This window comes from Chelonoidis abingdonii, chromosome 22 (assembly GCF_003597395.2).
Source record: "Chelonoidis abingdonii isolate Lonesome George chromosome 22, CheloAbing_2.0, whole genome shotgun sequence".
Taxonomy (NCBI): domain Eukaryota; kingdom Metazoa; phylum Chordata; order Testudines; family Testudinidae; genus Chelonoidis; species Chelonoidis abingdonii.
Genome location: NC_133790.1, coordinates 17213546 through 17233347, shown reverse-complemented (window position 1 = coordinate 17233347; position 19802 = coordinate 17213546). Strand labels below are relative to the sequence as shown.

At 40.2% G+C, this 19802-nt stretch overlaps 1 protein-coding gene across 3 annotated transcripts in view; it reads right to left on the bottom strand.

Annotated features, from left to right (window-relative positions):
- Window positions 1-968: 968 nt before the first annotated feature.
- TXNRD2 (thioredoxin reductase 2) overlaps window positions 969-19802 on the bottom strand; it is a 54201-nt gene continuing 35367 nt past the window's right edge. The window contains exons 12-18 of one of the 3 annotated variants that reach the window (XM_032771192.2): window positions 18255-18391; window positions 12231-12326; window positions 11877-11969; window positions 9897-9968; window positions 7909-8006; window positions 6686-6776; window positions 3615-5164 (exon numbers count right to left, since the gene is read on the bottom strand). In XM_032771192.2, the coding sequence (XP_032627083.1) occupies window positions 5105-5164; window positions 6686-6776; window positions 7909-8006; window positions 9897-9968; window positions 11877-11969; window positions 12231-12326; window positions 18255-18391 (647 nt within the window). In that variant the 3' untranslated portion in view covers window positions 3615-5104. Of the gene's footprint in view, window positions 5165-6685; window positions 6777-7908; window positions 8007-9896; window positions 9969-11876; window positions 11970-12230; window positions 12327-17142; window positions 17171-18254; window positions 18392-19802 lie in introns of those variants that run through there. The other 2 variants (XM_032771190.2, XM_075059973.1) reach the window with 2 other exon arrangements.

The window sequence follows — 19802 nt, the reverse complement described above, 5'->3', positions numbered from 1 at the left end:
GGGTCCAGAATGATGCTTACCTTGTTGATTTTGAGCCACTTGAATTCAAGTGGTGACAAAGGGAGTTGTTTGTTATCACTAAGTTAAGGCTACAGTGAAACCCCAGATCAACTTTGTGAGAGTAAAAAGGCCTTTAATATAGCTAAGTGACAATATTCCTTTTCAAGGCCACACCAAGGGCAGAATCCATACGAGAATTAATTTCAAACTAACCAGTTAGAGGTCTGATCGTCAGGTAATACTTAAATGGGAACTTCTCATCAAGGAGAAAGACTAAAGAGATAACAGGAAGTTGAGACTGAAGCCGGACAATGTGGTTCTTTCACCTCTGATGGACAGAAGTTCATTGCATGGGCTATAACAATGTTCTACTAAAGTTAATTCCTAATTTCCTTTGCAATATGTTTTCTCCTAACACTACTCGTATCACCTAGTTAGTTTTGCCGTAATGCAGTTTCACTATAATCCATCTTATTTTTGCCTTGTAAACAAGGTAAATAAATGCTTTGTTTAATCCTTTGAGTTCCCAGTGTTTCAAGGGCGTTTCCTCTAAGCATGCTTCTTGAAGACACATCATCATCAACACACATCTGAGCCAATCTGGTAGCTCTCATTACCAGGCATGAGAACATTTGAAATCAGAGCTACAGCACGTAAGGAGTTTCTTTGTTTTAAATCTAAAATAAAACAAGGTCACCCTGCTGTGCTGTAAAGCTAGACATCCGTTCAAGTTTTCAGGAGCTAATAACTATAGAGATTGGGCAGCTGGGAGATGTGTCTGTGACTCCATGTTCGAGGCATTTAAATTCGTTTGGTGATTGTTTGTAGTTTCCTTACCAATCAGCCTCCCACCAACAGAAACATTAGAATAAAAAGGCTCCATTTTTAACTGATGATCACTAGGATGAGGTTTTCAGTAAGCACAGACCATGCATGTAAATTAAGTTAAGCAAAGACATTGCAACATATTCTTTAAGAAAATCATTTATTTGTCCATAATGTAACAATAAATATCAGGAATTATATATATATATATATATTTAATAGAGGTCCAGCAAACCTCAGACTTGTCTACTCCACTTTGTGGTTTGACACACAAGCCATCATTAGCTGGCACCTCGAGAAGACAGCCTGAGTGCGTGTATTCATTTAAACCTACATTTTCACTTACACACACACAGTAAATAAATTTGCAGCATCTATCAGACTTTTCACTTGACATTAGTCAGGCTGATTTTATTTCAAAAGCCTATCCCTGGAGCACACAAGGAATCCACCAAGAAAATAATACCAGTGCAAGTAGTTTTCAGTTACTCTGCCTCACTCTTGGTTCTGACACATCAGTGTTTTGTAGCTATGAACGTACATCAAGATTTACTTCAGTGGACAACACGCTGTAGTCAATGAGAACCAGAGCCAGGATGCAATTTAGGATGCAAGATCAATTTTCATGGAGTCTATAAAAGCCCATATTGTGATTCTAAACTAGTGAAAATAAATTGTTGAAAACAAAAGAAGGCTCCATTAGATGGCTACTTTAGAGAGTGATGATGTGGATTAATTTCACACCCCACATAAAATCTTGGACACTTTCCCACTAGATCTCTTTACTGGTTGCAGTACAGCAAGTTGTTTTTTTCCATTGGCAGTCTCATGATAGAAATGAAATTAACTCATCGCACCTCCTGGGCCCCTCTCTAATGGCCCATAATCCACATAAACTCCGCAGGGAGGACTGAGTACAACAGCAACATGGCCGAACCAGTGGATGCCTGAGAAATGCATGCAAAGGGAATGAGCAATGCCACAGCGCAACGCAGAGATCATTAGAAATGCTCACACACACACACACCCCTTATAACCAACTGAGGGCTGTTTCTCCTAGCAAGAGCTCTGAAGACCGAAATGCTCTAGGTGAAGCAGGTCATATGCCCCAGCAGCTGAGAAAGATCAAATGGGTTTTGCTCTGAAATGCTCAATATTTAAATCAACTGAAATATTTTGAAAGAATTTTAAAGTTTACTGTACGTTTTTTTTTTAATTGCTCAAAAATGTACAGAGGTGTTTTGGCTCCAATTATATTTCCGCAGGATGTCCTCTCTTACCAAGGGAGATAGGGAGGTTTTGACTATGCGTGTGTGAACATGACACTTTCAAAACATTTTTTATGAAGGGAGTAGCAATAAAAAGGCAGCACACCAAATACATTTCAGTTCCCAAAATGTTTCCTTTCACTTGCAAGTCCATAGACTTGGTCTCAGTGCTGAACCAAACACATCAACAGAGTTGATGAGAAATACAGACTGCTACATTCATTAGGCAACAGTATTTGACTGAACCACTCCTCTCTTTTATGAACTATGCAATACAAATCCTGGTTTGAACGTGGTACTCTAAAATCTGTAATGTTAGGAGCCACAGATGTGGGAAGCAACTTATCCACAATTTGTGTGTATGGTGGGGTTTTTTGGGGGGGGAAGGGGGGAAGCCGCAATAGCTGTGAATTGTACCTTGATATTCTAGCCTTGTGAAACCAACTCAGAAATACTGTAACCCATCTTATGCAGCTTTTACTTTTATGTTTCTTGAAAGCAGTAGGAAACCTATTTGCTCTTTCTGCATTGCTAGGATATATTATCTGCTTCCCCAACAGTATCAAGATTTAATACTTTTATAACAAATTTAAGATTTACAGCAGGGGTCCCAACGCGGTGCCGGTGCCCACGTTCTGGCCGGCGGTCGAGCATCCGCCGAAATGCCGCTGAAATTCGGCAGCATTTCAGCGGCGATGTCTCTGGATGATGCTGCTTGCTGCCGACAAGTGACGTCATCGAGAGGTGTCGCCACCGAAATTTGGTGGCATTTCGGCAGATGCTCGACCGCCACCACGGTCCTTGGTCTGGCATCCGCCAGACGAAAAGATTGCGGACCACTGATTTAGTGTCAAACTCTGGAAATGAGGCACTTAGAACCAGTGCAGGGCTGCGGGGTTTTGTTTTGTTTTTAAAGTCAGATCCCTGAAAGGAATTAATTGTAATACCACCTTGATGGCGTGTCGATAAGTACTATTACATTTGTTTTGATAATGTCTGCTGAAGCTTCAGAGTTTTTCAATAGCTTCTGGGGCACATACTGTACAATTCTGGTGGCAAGATATGTTTTAAACTTAAATTAAATCCGCCACTTGTCTACAGTATAATTCTCAGCGAAATAGTAAACTAACAATGTCTTAAAATGGACGGTCTAAGAAAAAAGTTTTCAAAGACGTGCATAGTCAGCAAACTATTCTTAAGAACTTTGCAATTAACAAGGCTAGGATGGCTAGGAAACTGTCAAAACTCATTTGCAAAAATACTGCTGTTTAACATACAGCATGAAAGACTGATTTTTATCGTGTCCTTCTAAAGAATTGTAACCAACCCCTCCTCTTCCCACATGCACTGTTGTAACGGGTCGTGAGTAACTATGTGATTGCACTTCTTGAAATACAGTATGAGCACTAAATTGCTACTTTAAATGAAATTCTGAGGGTTTGGGTTTTTATTTTGCCTTTGTCAGGCTATTTATTTAACAGTATTTGGCAAAAGCAGCAGTGCTATTGGATTTCTATCTTGTTTTTATATTGCTACATGTTAGTCAGGATCTCCCCCTTCTGGCCAATATGAATAAGAAGCAGCTCACACTAGGTGAATGCTTTCTTCCTACAGGAAGTTCGGGCAATGTGCTGAAAGAACAGTTTGCAGACTGGTATCTTAAAGCTGAGCTCTGAACAGGTATATCTCCTTTCTGGTTTTAGATTCTGGTTTCAGATCCCAACTGCCATAAGTTAATTGTGAGAGTTACAGGAGTTTTAGTTTATCAATGAAAATCTATTTTAAAAAACCACAGATCATATACACCACACTCCAATTCATGTCAAATATTTGCGCTATATGAACAGCACACACAACTTTCTATGTTCAATTCTAATTTTCAGTATTGCTTGCTATTTGACACCGGAGCAGTAATTTGTGTGATCCGCCTATTTGAACTGAGCCGAAATTAATTGGCAATTTGAAAAATGCGCAGGGAAGTTCTTTCTGTAAGTATTTAAATGGCAAAATGTCCTCATTGCTAAAGGAATTCTGTGAGCTTCCACGACTACACACACTGCCTATGCCAACAGTGAACTCAACCAATAGTGTAACAACTCTAAATGGTAACTTTATATTTTCCTCTACTACCAATTCCTGTACATGGCACATTTCCCTGAAACACTGAAGGCTGCTTACCTACTGCTATGTGCTTTGGGATCTGTTTTCTGTCCATGAGCCTTGACTTTGAACTCTTGTGATTACCACCAGTAGGGAGCCATCTTGCCAGAGCTGAGAAGGAATTATTGCCCGTGTTCTGAGCTCTTGGTTCAGTTCAGTGAGATTTGGACATCATTCCTCGTGGATGAATTCCTGGGGGAGGTCAGTAGCTAGGTATTCTATTGGGAAAACCCTGGCTACGGAAGTCAAGCATATACTATCAGAGATTCCAAATATTTGGCATCCTCTTCACCTCTGTTTGACAATGCATTTCTCTGTGGGATGAAATCCAAGTGGGATTAATTTGCCAGTGGGTAGGAATGGTTAGCAGTGTGATGGCCACTGTTCCTGTAACAAAGTGACATCCATTTAAGTTTTTACATGGCTTTAGATGCCAAATGATGGGCAAGAAACAAATTCTGATGTACAGAAAAGGATGATTTTCTCTAGCTCCCAGCAAGACAAAGGACACAGGCACTTCAGAAGTGATGCTTTTTAACATAAATCCTATTTCCCTGAAGGTTAAGTACTGTATTGATTTTAAAGATGTGTGAGGGCAGTTCTTTAGGTAGATACGGTATGGCTAGGATTGTAAAATTCACTTTTTGATGTCTGCTGAAGGACTGATACCTAGGAAACCTTGAGCTGCAGGACTATGATTACCAAAACTGTGTCAATTCAGAATGCTCTTTTCCCTTCTCAATTCTACTGTGTGCTTTTAACTTCTGTCCAGGGATTGGACTTAACCTCAGCAACCAGTAACCTTTGCATCCAAACCAGAGCGCTTTGTGATACGTAACTTGGTTACTTCCTCAGCACAGGTAGGGTGAATGCCAACTGTCTTCATCATCTGCGCATACGTAGCGCCACATCTACCAACAAGAAAATGAAGAAAACAAAGTCATACTCTGTGCACATAACACATCCGTAATGGCATAAAGCATCAGATTGCGTTTATCTTATTCTCTTTTTCTAGAGTAATAGCCAGTGGAGAAGTTGCATTTGAAGCTATTGTCCAAAAAGCAAAGCAGAGACAATTACCAACACAACCATAGTCTATGAAGGTATTTACATGGTAACCATTCAAGGATTTACCTTCACAGCATTGTGAGGTAGGGAAGGATTATAATTCTCATTTGTATAGATGAAGAGTTGAGGTACAGAGAGATTAACTCATGTGCCCAAGGTCACATAGTGAGCGTGGTAAAGCAAGGAACTAAATCCAGATCTCATGAGTCACAGTCCAGTTTCTTAACTACAAGACCATCCTTTCAGGTATTACAACATTTGCACATGGACATCAGGTTTTCCTACTGGAAGACATGTAGAAAAAAATCATAGTTTGGATTGCAGGCAAAAATCAACTGGAAGACAGATGAATACTAGACTGCCCTCTCAGGATATCAGAGGGTGTATCATGCTTACACTTGTAATTTCCTATCATGCGAACAAGAGAAAACTTCTCCAAAAGGTATATAGCAGGTATCCGTGGTTTCCACTTCCGCATCTGCCAATCCTGCTTGCTTAATTCCTTCAGTCTTCTGACCACAAGAGGCTTAGCCCTAGATGATCTTTAAGGGTTTGCCTACACTGCAGCTAGGAGCCTGAGTACCGAGACTCACGCTAGCTCTGTGCGAGCTAGCACACTAAAATAGCAGTGTGGATGCTGCAGAGTAGACAGCAGCTCAGGCTTACTACCTGAGTTCAGACCAAGGGGGTTGGGTGGGGTTGGATTTGGATGGCTAGCCTGACCTGCTATGTCCATACTGCAATTTTTAGCATGATAGCATGAGCAAAGCTAGTGCCAGTCTATCTTTCCATACTGAGAGGCACGCTCCCAGCTGCAGTGTAGTCAGGCCCAAAATGTGTCACTATTCCTATCAGGTCATTTTCTGAGAAGGCTGCAACATAATCAAAGGTCTAAATTTAAGAATCATTTCAGGCTGGAAAAATTAGATGCGTGAGAAAAGAGGAAGAAATCTTTAGTAGTATCTCGTATGCATCTGAGAATCCCTGTAGGATAAAAATCAGCATAGACCACACATTGCCAGAGCACAGATTATTTTGGCAGGGGACAGCCTTTTAAATGGGGGCGAAGATAAGAACTAGTATTTGACACAGTGAAAGGGCAGTTCAGACTTTCTACACCTGTATTGTACATTATCAGCCCAAGACTAGTGAAACACAACAGTGCACCAACACCAAGATTTGATCTTCTGAAGATCTGTGACTGTGGCTAGAGGCAAGGCAGAAAAGTGCTCCAGTTTCACGTACTTCCTTTGCATTGGTTATTTTGGATGAAACTTCAAAACGACGACCTCCTTAAAAATGCAATACTGTAATTTCTACCACTGGCAACTCATGAACTACGCACATATTGGAAAGATGCATACTTGGGGTATACGGCAGTCAACGATTTCCAAGATATTCCTCACAAGATACTTGTGGTCCTGCTGCCTTAGTCCTTTCTGCTTTTCATTTATGCTAGTCACTCAGAAGTAAAAGTCAACGACATAATAATATGGTGATGACATTTAGGACAACTAGCTGACATTACCCTTAAGAAAAAATTTCTCAGGGACCAGAGTTTGCCTTCTTCATAAAATAGTATGGCGTTCAGAACTCTACATTTAATCATAATAAACACTTCTGAAGATGAAAGTCAATGACAAAAGGAGGAATGAAAACAGCATTAGGGCACATCTGGGACCTAGCAGTGTTGTTCTGCACTTATAGAGAGGACCCAGGATTGTTCCTCAAGCTAGGAGTGAAAGGAAGGCAGGGGACTCAACCCAAGAGGAGAAAGTGCCTCAGTATCAATGAAAACAAACTCTCATACTACATCAGACCGATGGTTCATCTAGTCCAGTATCCTGTCTGTCTCAGTGGCTGGTACCAAACATTTCAGAAGGTGTAAAATCTCCATATAATCGGAAATTATGAAATGACTCCCCCCACATAGGAGAAGCTTCTTCCTCACCTTCTTGCTTAGCAGCTGGCTTATGCCCTGAAGCATAAAAGCTCATATAGGGCTCCAGGCAATGAAGGAATTGTCTAGTCTCATTTAAGTCAGATGGTGGCTAGACTTGAATCAGGATCTGGAAGGTGGCACATTTAAAGGCTAGAGAAATGGGTAGAGATCCTGAGAAGACCTGACTGGTATAAGAAGGCCTCTTATGGACAACACATCAAAGTGAACTTTAAAGAAAAGAAAAGAAAAGAAAAGAAAAGAAAAGGAAAGGAAAGGCTTGTGCAGATTTACAAAACCATTTCCTGCCTTGTGGGTGGAATGCTGGGAAAAGCTTCTCTGTCATTTTTTGAAGAAACCAAACTTAATAGGAGGACTCTCAAGTTGACTTTTTGGTGTAACAAGGTCTAGCCAATCATACACTTTGCCTCAGTTGTTCCTTAATTATACCCATTATTTCTTTAACTAAATCCAGTATATTGTAACAAAGAACTACAGTGTTTTAGTGAAAATATGGGTAATACTACATAAAAGTAACATAAGACATCGATTCTTTATAGTGTGCCAAAAATTCATCAGGTATCTTTTATAATCTTACAATAACGTAAAAAGCAGGCTTTAAAAGTAGAGACATTCTTTTGTACTTACTTCATTCCAAGAGCAAATCCTTGAATCACTTCACCTGCATTTGGTCCAATGAAATGAAGGCCAAGGATCCGCTGCTCTTTTTTTCGCAGGCATACCATCTGAATGCAAAACATCACAGAGAGCTTTTCTTAGAAAGTCTGAAGGTAGGGCATGAAGCTGGGCTAAATGGAACTAGTCTTCCCCAAGGCACCAGTTCAGCCACCTATCCCTATGGAGCAAAGCATTTAAGCACTGCTTAAATCCCACTGACTTCACTGGAATTTATGCATGGGCTTAAATGATTTGCTGAATTGAGGTTTTAATCTACATTCCCAATACTTCAGGCTTCTCTGTGGCACATCCTGCAGACTTTAGTGAGCCATTAGTAAACAATGATTTAAAGTAAGTGACATTCTTTGTGGTTTATCATTTGGATCACATCCTACAAATGTCCTTGGTGCTCCAATATCCATCCTAACCTCATTTTGACCCACATTGGCCAAGTTAGCACTTTTCTGATTGAGATATAGGCTGGTCATATGGGAATTCTTGGCACCTGATTAGCTGAACTTCCAAAGATGGTCACCATCGGCCACAGGTCATCCTGTGCCATTATAATTCAGTCAAAAAACATTTATGGCAGCCTGTCTGGCTAGGTACATTTACTATATATGCGAAGTGACTTTTTTTTAAAGTTAGTCAAGCCCAGGAAGGAGCCAAGAGTGTTGAATCTGCTGTGGGCAATTAGAGCGTGGAGGCCTGACTCACTTAATGCTCACCTGTGTTCCAGAACAACATTGGAAAGTGGATTATACAGGACAGCATCTTAGCACTTTCACTCCAAGAACAGTGACAATCTCCCTATGGAGCTGAGCATCTGTATCAGGCATTGAATTGCCACTGGTCCAAAAGGCTCTGCTGCACACGTCAGCCTGGCCTGTTAAATGCATAGGGACTGCAGATTCATTCATCACCGCTGTGTAACAGCAGCACGCCTGATAAGAGATGGCTTAATATTGGAAAGATTGTAAACAACCCTAACCCTAACCCTCACAGAGGTTCAAAGTCAATTGCAAGTTTAATGTTTATTCACTTGTTTTGTGAGAGAATTTGATAAGCATTATCTGCAAAGTGATTCTCAGCAGATATAATATCACTGCCATCTTGTCCTCAAATACTGCACTACCATTACCTCTATCTAAATGTAATGGTTGAGCAGAAGTAATGACACTTCAATTCTTATGCTGGATGGGACATTGATAAAAGCAACCTGTTTTTGCAGGTTCCATTTGACAAAATGTATAGAGGGAAATCCCTTCACCTATCAGTGTCTGGCACATTCTAGGCATAGGATGTTAGCAGCATAACATTTTGAGATGGACCTGTTAGGTCAATACATTCATCCTGCTGCAAAAGCAGAAGTTAGTCCCCTCTCGACATAAAACATATCAGTTATTCCACAGATACTATGCTTCATCCTAGCCAAGCTTCTTTGCGACAGTCAAGTGGGCCTGAAAACCTTCTTACCATCAGAGTAAATGCACTGTTCCAAAAAATGAGATTTGCTTCAGGTCTGAAGCTCTGGTGTAAAACAGGGAGGCCTTTGTGGCTTGTTTTATAAGCACAAATGGGACGACAATTCAAAGATTACATTTAGCTGATGAAGAACTGACTCCCTTGTCTTAAAGAAAAAAGAAGGCACAATAATATCCTGATCTGAATATTCAGAAATTCCCTAAGAACTGAACGTTTTGTCTGTGGACCACTCTATCAGCAGTGAGAACTGCTAACTCGTTAACATTCATCAAGTGCTTTGAAGATGTAAAATGCTATGTGAGGAATATCAGAAATGTGAGACTATGACTAGAGAAAAAAGGCTGTAGATTGGTAAAAGTACCAATCAATTTTGAGAAAGTTATTCTGCAATCTGACAAATGCTTCTTGCTCCTAAAGCAAAATATAGACCATATCACTTGTTTTAATAAAAGTTAAAAGTTCTGAACACTTACTTTTATGTAACACTGAGTTGCATCTCTTTCAGCCACTGTAAATTCCAAAGGTTTATAATATGCATGGTATACCTGATTGGGAAATATGAGTATTAAGATTCCTTGTTAGACCATCAGAGGGGTAGCCTTGTTAATCTGTATCCACAAAAACAATGAGGAGTCTGGTGGCACCGTAAAGACTAACAGATTTATTTGGGCATAAGCTTTTGTGGGCAAAAAAACCCACTTCTTCAGATGCATGGAGTGAAAATACAGATACAGGCATAAATATAAATTGGCACATGAAAAGAAGGGAGTTACATTACAAAGTGGAGAACCAATGTTGAAAGCCAATTTAGCCAGGGTGGACATAGTCCACTCCCAAAAATTGATGAGGCGGTGTCAATACCAAGAAAGGGAAAATTGCTTTTGTAGTGAGCCAGCCACTCCCAGTCCCTGTTCAAGCCCAATGATGGTGTTAAGTTTCCAAATGAATTGTAGCTCAGCTGTTTAATTCTATAACTACTAGACATATGACATGATAACATCACGATTATTATTATTGTACACAATTGGTAATAGACACTAGTGCTGTATTAACAGAAAAATAGACCAAGATGGGTTTTTATAACAGCGTTAATTAGTGGGCTAGATTTCTTTTTAAAGCTTACTAGATATGCAGTTACTGTGATAAAAAGTACACATGGGAAGCAAGACCAAGAGCAGAAAACATCTTTTTCACAGAAAGCTCAGCTATTTATACAGGATTAAAAAAAAATCTAAAAAAAAAAAAAGAAGGTCAGACTAATCGTTGCTAGTGTCCTGAATCAAAAGTAATCATCTGACCTTAATTTGATTCAGATCTCTTCTGACCAAAAGCTTAGGGAATTCCTAAATTTTTGAGCATATGAAAAACTGTAAGCTCTCCATATCTGTAATCATGTACTGCAGGGGAAATTGAAAGGGTAATTTTTCCAGACTGTCTAGTAAACAACTGTGTTATTTTTTAGCTGTTAATTTTGCCTGAGGTTCCAATTTAAGCCAACCAATCTCTTTCTTGCAGTATAATGAGGTTCACCTATAGCCATAGCTAAGCCAAATGCTGTATGCAAAAATCAACTGCTTGGAAAGAACAATTGCTTTGTGGCCATTTATGGTCCTTCAGCTGGTGTTAAGACCCAGAAAGCAATGAATTACAGTAGAAGTGATAAAAGCACGAAAGCCTAATGCAGATTTCAAAGCATAAACTGAGTATCAAGGTAATCAAGAATGTATCAGTAACTGACTGCTCATGAACTATGGAGCTGCCAGTTATTGAAGTTTCCATTTCCACAATATAAACATTACACCTAGATGAATTTTCTCTGAAGACTGAATAAAGAGAACCCAGCATTTCTTTTGCAAAGTGGCTAACTGGAATCTTGGTTTGTTATAACAGTGCAGCAGTTGATTAGAAACAATAATTCTGAACTTCCTCACCAGCAATGGTGCTTTGCAACTCACACGCAACTCATCATAGCTTGCGTGGATGTGAATGTATTCCTGAAGCAATTTTATTCCTCAGTGTGCAGTGCATAAGTATATCAGACCAGTGTATTTTCAATCAAACAAATGGAACTATAGTATAACCCAGTTTATCTGAAAGTTCTAGGGGACATCAGAAACCTTTAGGTGAATAAGACAGCTGGACAGCTAATTTTGAAGACTCAAACAGGATGTAGCAGTTTCATTTAATGACAGCTGTGCCTCGTAATTCATTAAAATAGTAATTCAGTTTCCCCAGTCACGTGTTACACCTCCTGCTTTTGAAATTGAGGTCCTTGGTGTCTCTGGAGCAGTTACATTCAAATCTTTCTAACCATGTGGAGTAGTGACTTGGAGATCTAGACCAATGGCTGTACAAAAATCACTTTTACATATTACCATAGTTTCCACAGGGAAAAGTTTCTCTCTCTCCATGCTGAAACTAAGTCCTAGTTACACAATTAAAAATTTTCATACCTCTATGTTATCCAGTCCATAATGTTCCACTGCCTTTTCTTCTGACAGTCCTACACAACCGTATTCCAGAGGAGTGAAAACTGTAGTGGGTACCTGGCACATCATAAAACAACCCCAAATGTTACTATCGAACCATATGATGAAAGACACTAACTAGGCATTTAGCAGCTACAAAAATAGGTGATTTGATGGGAAGACTTTTGCAACAGCAAGAAGAGTTCTAGTTTCAGTGCACTCAGTCTGAAAAGCTGGATCCCAAATTACAAAAAATGATTCTCATCTATTTAGTAGCATGTTGAGTTTTGTTTTTAACCATTATAAATAATACGGAAAAAAAAAAAAACAACAACTCACATTGTCATAATCCATCAATTCTGAAGACTGGCCAAACAGACGTTGAGCCAGCAGCTTTCCTGCAGCTATCGCCGTAGGCGTCAGTTCAGGGCGCCCCTGAGAAGAGATTAAAAAAAAAGTTTGCTTCGGTCAGAAGTCATGGTTTTCCCCAGTGATGGCAGTTTGAGAGGCGCAAGAGTTTGCAATCCCAACCCAGCAGTCTGAAGTTAAAACAAAGCAGTGAATACCCAAGGATTTATCCCATCTAGGATAAGAGGTTGTGTTTGAACATGTGAGCTAACAAAAGTCCTAACAACACACCTTTAGGTTCTAGTCAAGACAAGCCCCAAGAGTCCATTCAAGGTCAAAGAATCCATGAAGGGAAAGGGACCGGGACAGGAAGAAGTCTGCCTGGGGTGGGAAAGAGATCAAGAAGCTAAGTGGAGAAATGATGTGAGGAAGTGAAGAGGCAGTAGGTGGAAGGTTTTTTGTGAGGTAGCGCTGATGTTTTATAAAGGACCATGGATAGTGGATTTAGGCCCCATCTAGATGTCATACTTCTCAGATTCACTCAAAGCCATTAGGAGCCTGCCACAATACTTTCGCAATCTAACCGTGTTTCCTTCCTGGTATTCCCAACTAACCACTACCTTAGAAACGGGATTCAGCAAATATCAAAACCAAGATTTCCCACTCAACGCCCCCAAGCTTTTCAAACTTTTATTGACTAGTGTAAAACATTTGGGACATCTAATGACACTTTAATTCCCACCTTCCAGCTTATCCATAAGATTTCTATGTATATATTAGTAACTGTGAATCACTTCTGCTCACATGCATGTATCAGCTGAACTGCAAATTTTCTTGTAGTTTTCCTTGGCTTTTATTGTCTCCTCCACCATCCGTTGCACCTCCTTTATACTTGGATTCTCTATGTCAATACTCACTGAGTAGTGAGGGAGTCACAGACTTCCATATCAAAAGTCAAATCCAAACAATTTAGTATTGTAAGCCCTTATGTATACTGTACCTGATGCACATGCTTTATATATTAATGAAAACTAGCCTATTTTTCTCCACAACCCATGACAAATCATGGAACTGCAAACCCATGCTTTGTTTTTTAAAAAGATCCATCAAATAATGGCTTTTCAAACATAGCATTTTCACTTCCAAGATCTGTAAATGTCATTTACCAGATGAAGTTTGCCATTTGTTTTTTCTTACACACATTTGCCTGAAAAATGTCTGCCAATCATTTCTGTAGCAGGAAATACAGATGTTGTTTTGGCATTCCAGAAATGAATAGAAGATTGGAACAAGAGATAAAATTGTGAAAGCACTGCCATGCATTCCACAAAACCCAACTAATTACTAAAACATCCATGCAGATAAAGCACAATTTCTCATAAAACAACAGCTTTAAGATGTTCCCTAGTAAATATTTGAAGTCAACACTCTCTTTGCAGTCATGAGTACAACTACTCAGTTGATTATCATTGATCTGAATTGTTCGTAAGAATCCTTTCAATTTATTACACATTTAAGGCCTCCTAGGAGAATTTTAAAAGCTTTGAAGTGCTGTATATTTGTTCTAACATGACTAATTTTTTGGGTCTTATTTCTATTCAAAACACCCTATCAAAGCAACATACTGTACCTTCCACCATTACAGTTCCTACAACACCCTCAGAAAAAGACGGATTTACAGTGGCTCCTACATATGTTAAATATCACCATAACAATACTTCTCTGTAGCATGTAGTATGCTTCTTCAGTAAGAATGATACAGGAGAGAGGATTTTAACAAGCATAACATTTATACCAGACTTGCAAAACCGTCACATATATTTGCCAGCTCAGACATAACTCAGCCTCAACCCCTCTCACGATTACTGATAATGAAGAAACTAATGAGATTTCACTTGTCAGTTAAAAAAACCCAAACAAAACCACTATTCACTGAAAGGGTCCTGAGACCTTTTCAAGAGCACTGGATGCACCCCTGGAAAGTTTATACAAGTGAATAGTTCAGATAAATTTAGGGTCTAATTTTCCAAATAAGAGCACAACCATGCACACACAACTCCACATTTACACTAGCCAGGTGCCTCTCTTAAAAGTGACAATATTCATTCTGAATAGGTGAGTGGGGTTTAATTTGTGGATAAACCTCCCCACTGAACTCTTAATATTTAGCAGCAAGTTAGTGTCTATGCAACAAGAGTTTGGGAAATGGGGGCCGAGAATAACTTTTAAGAGATAACAGCTGTCAAATGCACCCTGCATCTCGATGTCACAAACTATATACTTAGAGTGCCACTGAAATGCTGCAAACTACGTTTGGGGGGAGCAGACTGGCGGAAAACCAGTGTGCAAGCCCCTGTACAAAAGCAGAGAGAGGGGCAAGTTGGCCAAGGACCCTGTGGCAAACCCTACCTTTATAGGCACGATGTGGGGATCACTGATGTCCACATACAGCAAGAAGGACTTTGTCAGGGCTTTTTTCCCTTCCTTTAAAAGGTCTTTTCCAAAGGATACACACACACACACAATAAAACACATGGTTCTCAATTAGTATATTTGCTGAAGGGCTGAGCCGACCCGGCTGTGAACCAATGGTTTTAGAGTGCATGGGGATTTCAAACCTGATATTTGATCTGCTAGAGAAATTCAATTAAGTTGGGAGTTTCACTTCGTTGTTAGCTCGCTAAGCCAACAGCATTGCCAGTTTTCAATGATCTAAACGAATCCTTAAACAAACAATCTGGTATTCATGTAAAATGATTTATATCACTTAATTCAACCACAGAAACGCACTTCAACACTGGATGAAATTCTCTGGCCTGTGTTATGCAGGAGGCCAGACTAGATGATCCTAATGGTCCCTTCTGGCCTTAAATTCTATGGCTCTGTGAACAACATACCCTCTTATGTCTTGGGTTATAGGGAGCTACTTAAATCAGGGGTGGCCAACCTAAGCCTGAGAAGGAGCCAAAACTGACCAATGTACATTGTCAAAGAGCCACAGTAATATGCCAGCAGCCCCATCCCATCAGCTCCCCCGCCCGCTCCCAGCCCCGCTAATCAGCACCTCCTCCTCCCTCCCCACACCTTCCAATCAGCTGTTTTGTGGCATGCAGGAGGCTTGGAGGGGGAGGAGTGAGGGCATAGCAGGCTCTGGGGAGAGGGTGGGAGGGGTGGAGTGGGGGCAGGGCCTGTGGCAGAGCCAGGGGTTGAGCGGTGAGCACCCCCCGGCACACTGGGAAGTTGGTGCCTGTAGCTCCAGCCCTGGCGTCGGTGCCTATACAAGGAGCCGCATATTAACTTCTGAAGAGCCACATGTGACTCCAGAGCCAGAGGTTGGCCACCCCTGTACTTAAATGAAAGCACTGAGACTGTATAGAGAGGTACATAAATATGAGCTTAACTGAGCATATCTAGAGAGCACTGATTAAACTCCCAGAGTGCTCGTCCCAAAGTGGGCTTGGCACAGTGTAAAAATGAGAACATCATTGTTAGTTCAGAGTCCCTACACTGAAGAGCCTACAACCTAAACGAGAGACACAGCATCAGAACAGGAAAAGGAGAGACAAGAGAGAACATGAGTCACAGTAGAACAGAATGAAGCTTCTAAGTGCTGACATTTTTGAACAGTGAGACTAAGGTAGAGGAAAAGGGGGGAAGCACTCAGCCCAGCAGGGTAAGTCACATGGGAAAGAAACAATGTGTGGAAGGGGAGTGAAGCAGAGAGAGCTGAAGCGGTTGCCCAAGGTCATACTGCAGATCAGCAGCAGCATTGTGAACAGAACCCAGTCCCATGAGTCCCAGTCCAGTGCTTTACCCACACTGCCTCTAGGTTCTGAATCGGAGAGATTCAAGAGAAGAAAGGTTTAAACCACAGAGTTTAAGGCCAGAAGGGATCACTCGATCATTTAGTCTGACCTCCTGCATATCACAGACAATCACTACCACCTGGCCACCCACACACGAAACCCAGCAACCAAAGTAGACCAAAATATTACACAGCCCTCAGGAGACTAAAGTATTGTGAGCCACAGGCAGCAAATAGGAGTGACCAATGGCAGGGAATTAATTGAGATATACCCAGATGATCCTGGCAATCGACTTGCGCGTCACGCTGCAAAGGAAGGCGATCCCCCTCGCACCCCGGTCAATGCCAAGCTGACCTGGAAGAAAATTCCTTCCCAGCCCTATCCTGAGCATCTGAACAAGAATCAGCCAGCTGAGAGAGAGAACTCTCAGTAACACCTCAGAGCACAAGCACATCCCCTCCAGTGTCCCATCTCCAGCTGTGGCCATCCCTGATGGTTCGGAGGACAGAAGCAAACCCCCTCCAACCCAGAACACATTTGGAGTGTCTGTGTCTGAGAGGGGGAAGGAATCAGGAGGTCAGGAGAGACAACTATGGCATGAACCAGGATATGACAGAGGTACTGAGTGGAAGGGGCAAACTTCTAGAGATGTCACAGAGGAGAACTGATAAGATATGGTGAGAGTCTGGGTGTGGGAAATCAAAGATAACACCTAAAGGTGTGAGTCTGAGTGGTGGGGGAAGGACAGTAAAGTTATCAACAATAATGGAGAAAGAGGGAGAAAGGAAGGTTTAGGAGGAAAGGAATAGTTCAGTTTTGACAGTTTAAAGGAAGTAACAGGTCATCCCAGAGAAGACATCAGAGAGACACAAACAGGAAGAGATGTGAGTCTAGATGGAGGAGAAGAGGTCAAAGGTGCAGAGGTAGATTTATGAGATGTGTGTCTGGTTCCAGAGTCCTAGTTAGGAATGTGGACAACTATCCTCAGAACATTATGTAACCTATCATACCTCTTGGAAGAGTTGGGACAACTGTATTGTTTAAAAGTGGCAGAATCACGAATTGTTTACAGATCTTTCAAATTATACTGTACATACCCCTTGGATGTCATCACAGTATTTAAACCTTTTTGAAAAAAAAGATGTCTCAAGGACCAATCCTGAAAAGCAATGATGCACTCAACTGCCACTGACTTCAGTGGTAGCGGAGGGAATGCTGTATCTCACAAGACCAGGCCCATATATTACACATATTGTCTATCTCAAATATTTATAAGATGTGCTTTGGGAATCAAAGCAATCTGATTTACTGGTGAGAGTACTTGCTATAACTGTAAGGCTTACAAGGCAGACATACACAATTATACATTTTACAAAGACAACTAATTTCTAGATGGTCAGTTTATCCTGGACACTCCAAGTCTTTACGTGAATGAAAACATCTGGCCTTGTGCCTCAAAGTACACTCTAGCAGGTGCAAGAAACTGTTGTCATAGCATATTTTATAGATTATTATTAGAACTGGGTTAATGTTGCAAGAATCTGTGACTATTTGTTTTGCTCATTTCGTTTTTACTAATTATTTAACGAGTTTCAAGAATGCTTGTGCCCCTTTTATGTTTTCTTGTCATGAGCTTCTGAGCAATTGAGTTTTACTTGGCAAGAATGTTCAGAGAAGCAGAATCACATGCAAATATTGGGGGCAATCAAATTTTAAAATTTGCAGATGCTGATTCTTGTGCCAGAAGCATTCCCTATCGGAGAAGAGAAAGTGTCATATGATCAATCACAATTAATAATAAAACAATAAAAAAATGAAATATTCACTGAAATTTTCACTGTCATTCCATAGACATATTGAGAATTATTCATTTAGCTCCAGTAGTTATGTACATTTTAACTCAACATTCAAGGACTGCATGAGGACATTTATTTGAAGGGATAAAGCATTATTAAAGATATTCTTATTACCTTCTGCCTGGTAATGCGGTTGCTGATAATCATCAGCAATAATCTAATACAGTGATACTGCAGAAGATTTTGATCAAGGAAATTACTGGTCCAGGTGGCTGGCGTAACATTGTACAAAGTGAAAAAAGACCAAAACACTGTATATATGCTAGAGCATGATGACATCTGGTCACTAGTTATAAGTCAGGAACAAAGTTAGGCTTCCTGTTATTGTAAAATAGTTTATGTAGACATTGTACCTCTGTTATGTCTCCAATTGCATAAATGTGAGGAACAGAAGTAGCTTCGCTGGCATCAACAATGATCTTTCCAGTTTCAGAGCTAATTTTCACCCCAATTGTCTCCAAATTCAGAGTTTTAGCGTCAGGTGCTCGGCCTTAAGGAAACGAAGAAACTTAAGTTAAAAATATTTCTTCATCAGCTTTAATCTAAAAAAACCCTGTCATTCTCCGTCAAAGGTATCCAAGAACTTGGTGCAGTTCAATAACCTAACAAGAAAGAAAATAAAAACTGTATTGGACAGCAGTAAAGCTCTCAGTGGAAATTACTGACATGAATTTCTCTTTGTGAAAGGAAAATACCAATACAAGTACCTTAGTTTAGATTATTTTCAAGAAAGTTATCCTATAACAAAATGATAGGACCATTGCATTATATGCAGAAGCCAGAAGGTTTAATGTTACATATTAAATGCAGTTATCAACACATTGTTTATAACTGAAGTGTCATCTTCTCTGAAAATTGGCATTCACGCAAAGTGAAAGAAACCTTCACAATCCTATTCTTCCCTCCATGCTCTCCCACCCCTTGACAATCTTTGTTTACCCTTTCATTTCTTTCAGCTTGGATAACAAAGAAAACCAGTGAAGTTAATTTCACTTTCAAGTTCTTAGTGATATAATGTTTGCATTTCACATATTATATCGGAATGTTTGTATATTTTTAGACAACTGGTTTTCCTGCATTTTTTTAAATGTGTGGTAATGTTTCTCTTGGCCTTAAGTGCTATAACAGCTTCTTTTTACAAAGTTTTCATCTTGGAACAAATTTAAGTTGATAGTGTTCCTTTAAGTTATATAACCAATCAAATATGGATATGGCCTGGAATCTAAATGGCAAAGGACTGCAGAAAGCACCCTACTTGTCAATCAAAAGCTTGCCAACATTCCACTGAGCAGTCTGTACAATGCCTAGCACAACAGGCCCTGATCCTTGATGGGTGTTCCTAAGCTCTACTGGAATACAAATAATACGTTATTGTAAAGGTAACATGCAGAGTCAAGTTATCCAGTGTCAGCAGAGTTTGCAAAGGCAAACGTGATCACATAGGATAAATTAGCAGAAGAAATCCAAATGCGGAAAGTTTCCTTCTATTAAAGTTGTCTCCATTTTTGGAGACTACAAAGGAAGGGAACAGAGCATGTGCTCTTTGTGTGGGACCCACAGTTTTGTGTTTGATGTTAACGCAAAGCAATACAAAAAGGGAAATGGTTTTGCGTTATAAAAAACAAGATCTTTGATGTTAATGTAGGAAATTATTAAACAAAAGGAAAACCTGGCTTGTCAGTGCAGATCTAATTATATGTAAACATATGATTCACTGCTTTACACATCTGCTATATCACCAGGCCGCCCAAACAATGTCACATCTGAATGCCTCAGTAAGGACTTCTGTGTATTAATTTCATCTGGTGAAACCAACACTTCCTCTGGGAGTACTGACTGAAGCTGTCGGCACTTGGCTATCTGTCTGTCTTCCCTTCTGTTGTCCCCATGGGACGTTGATC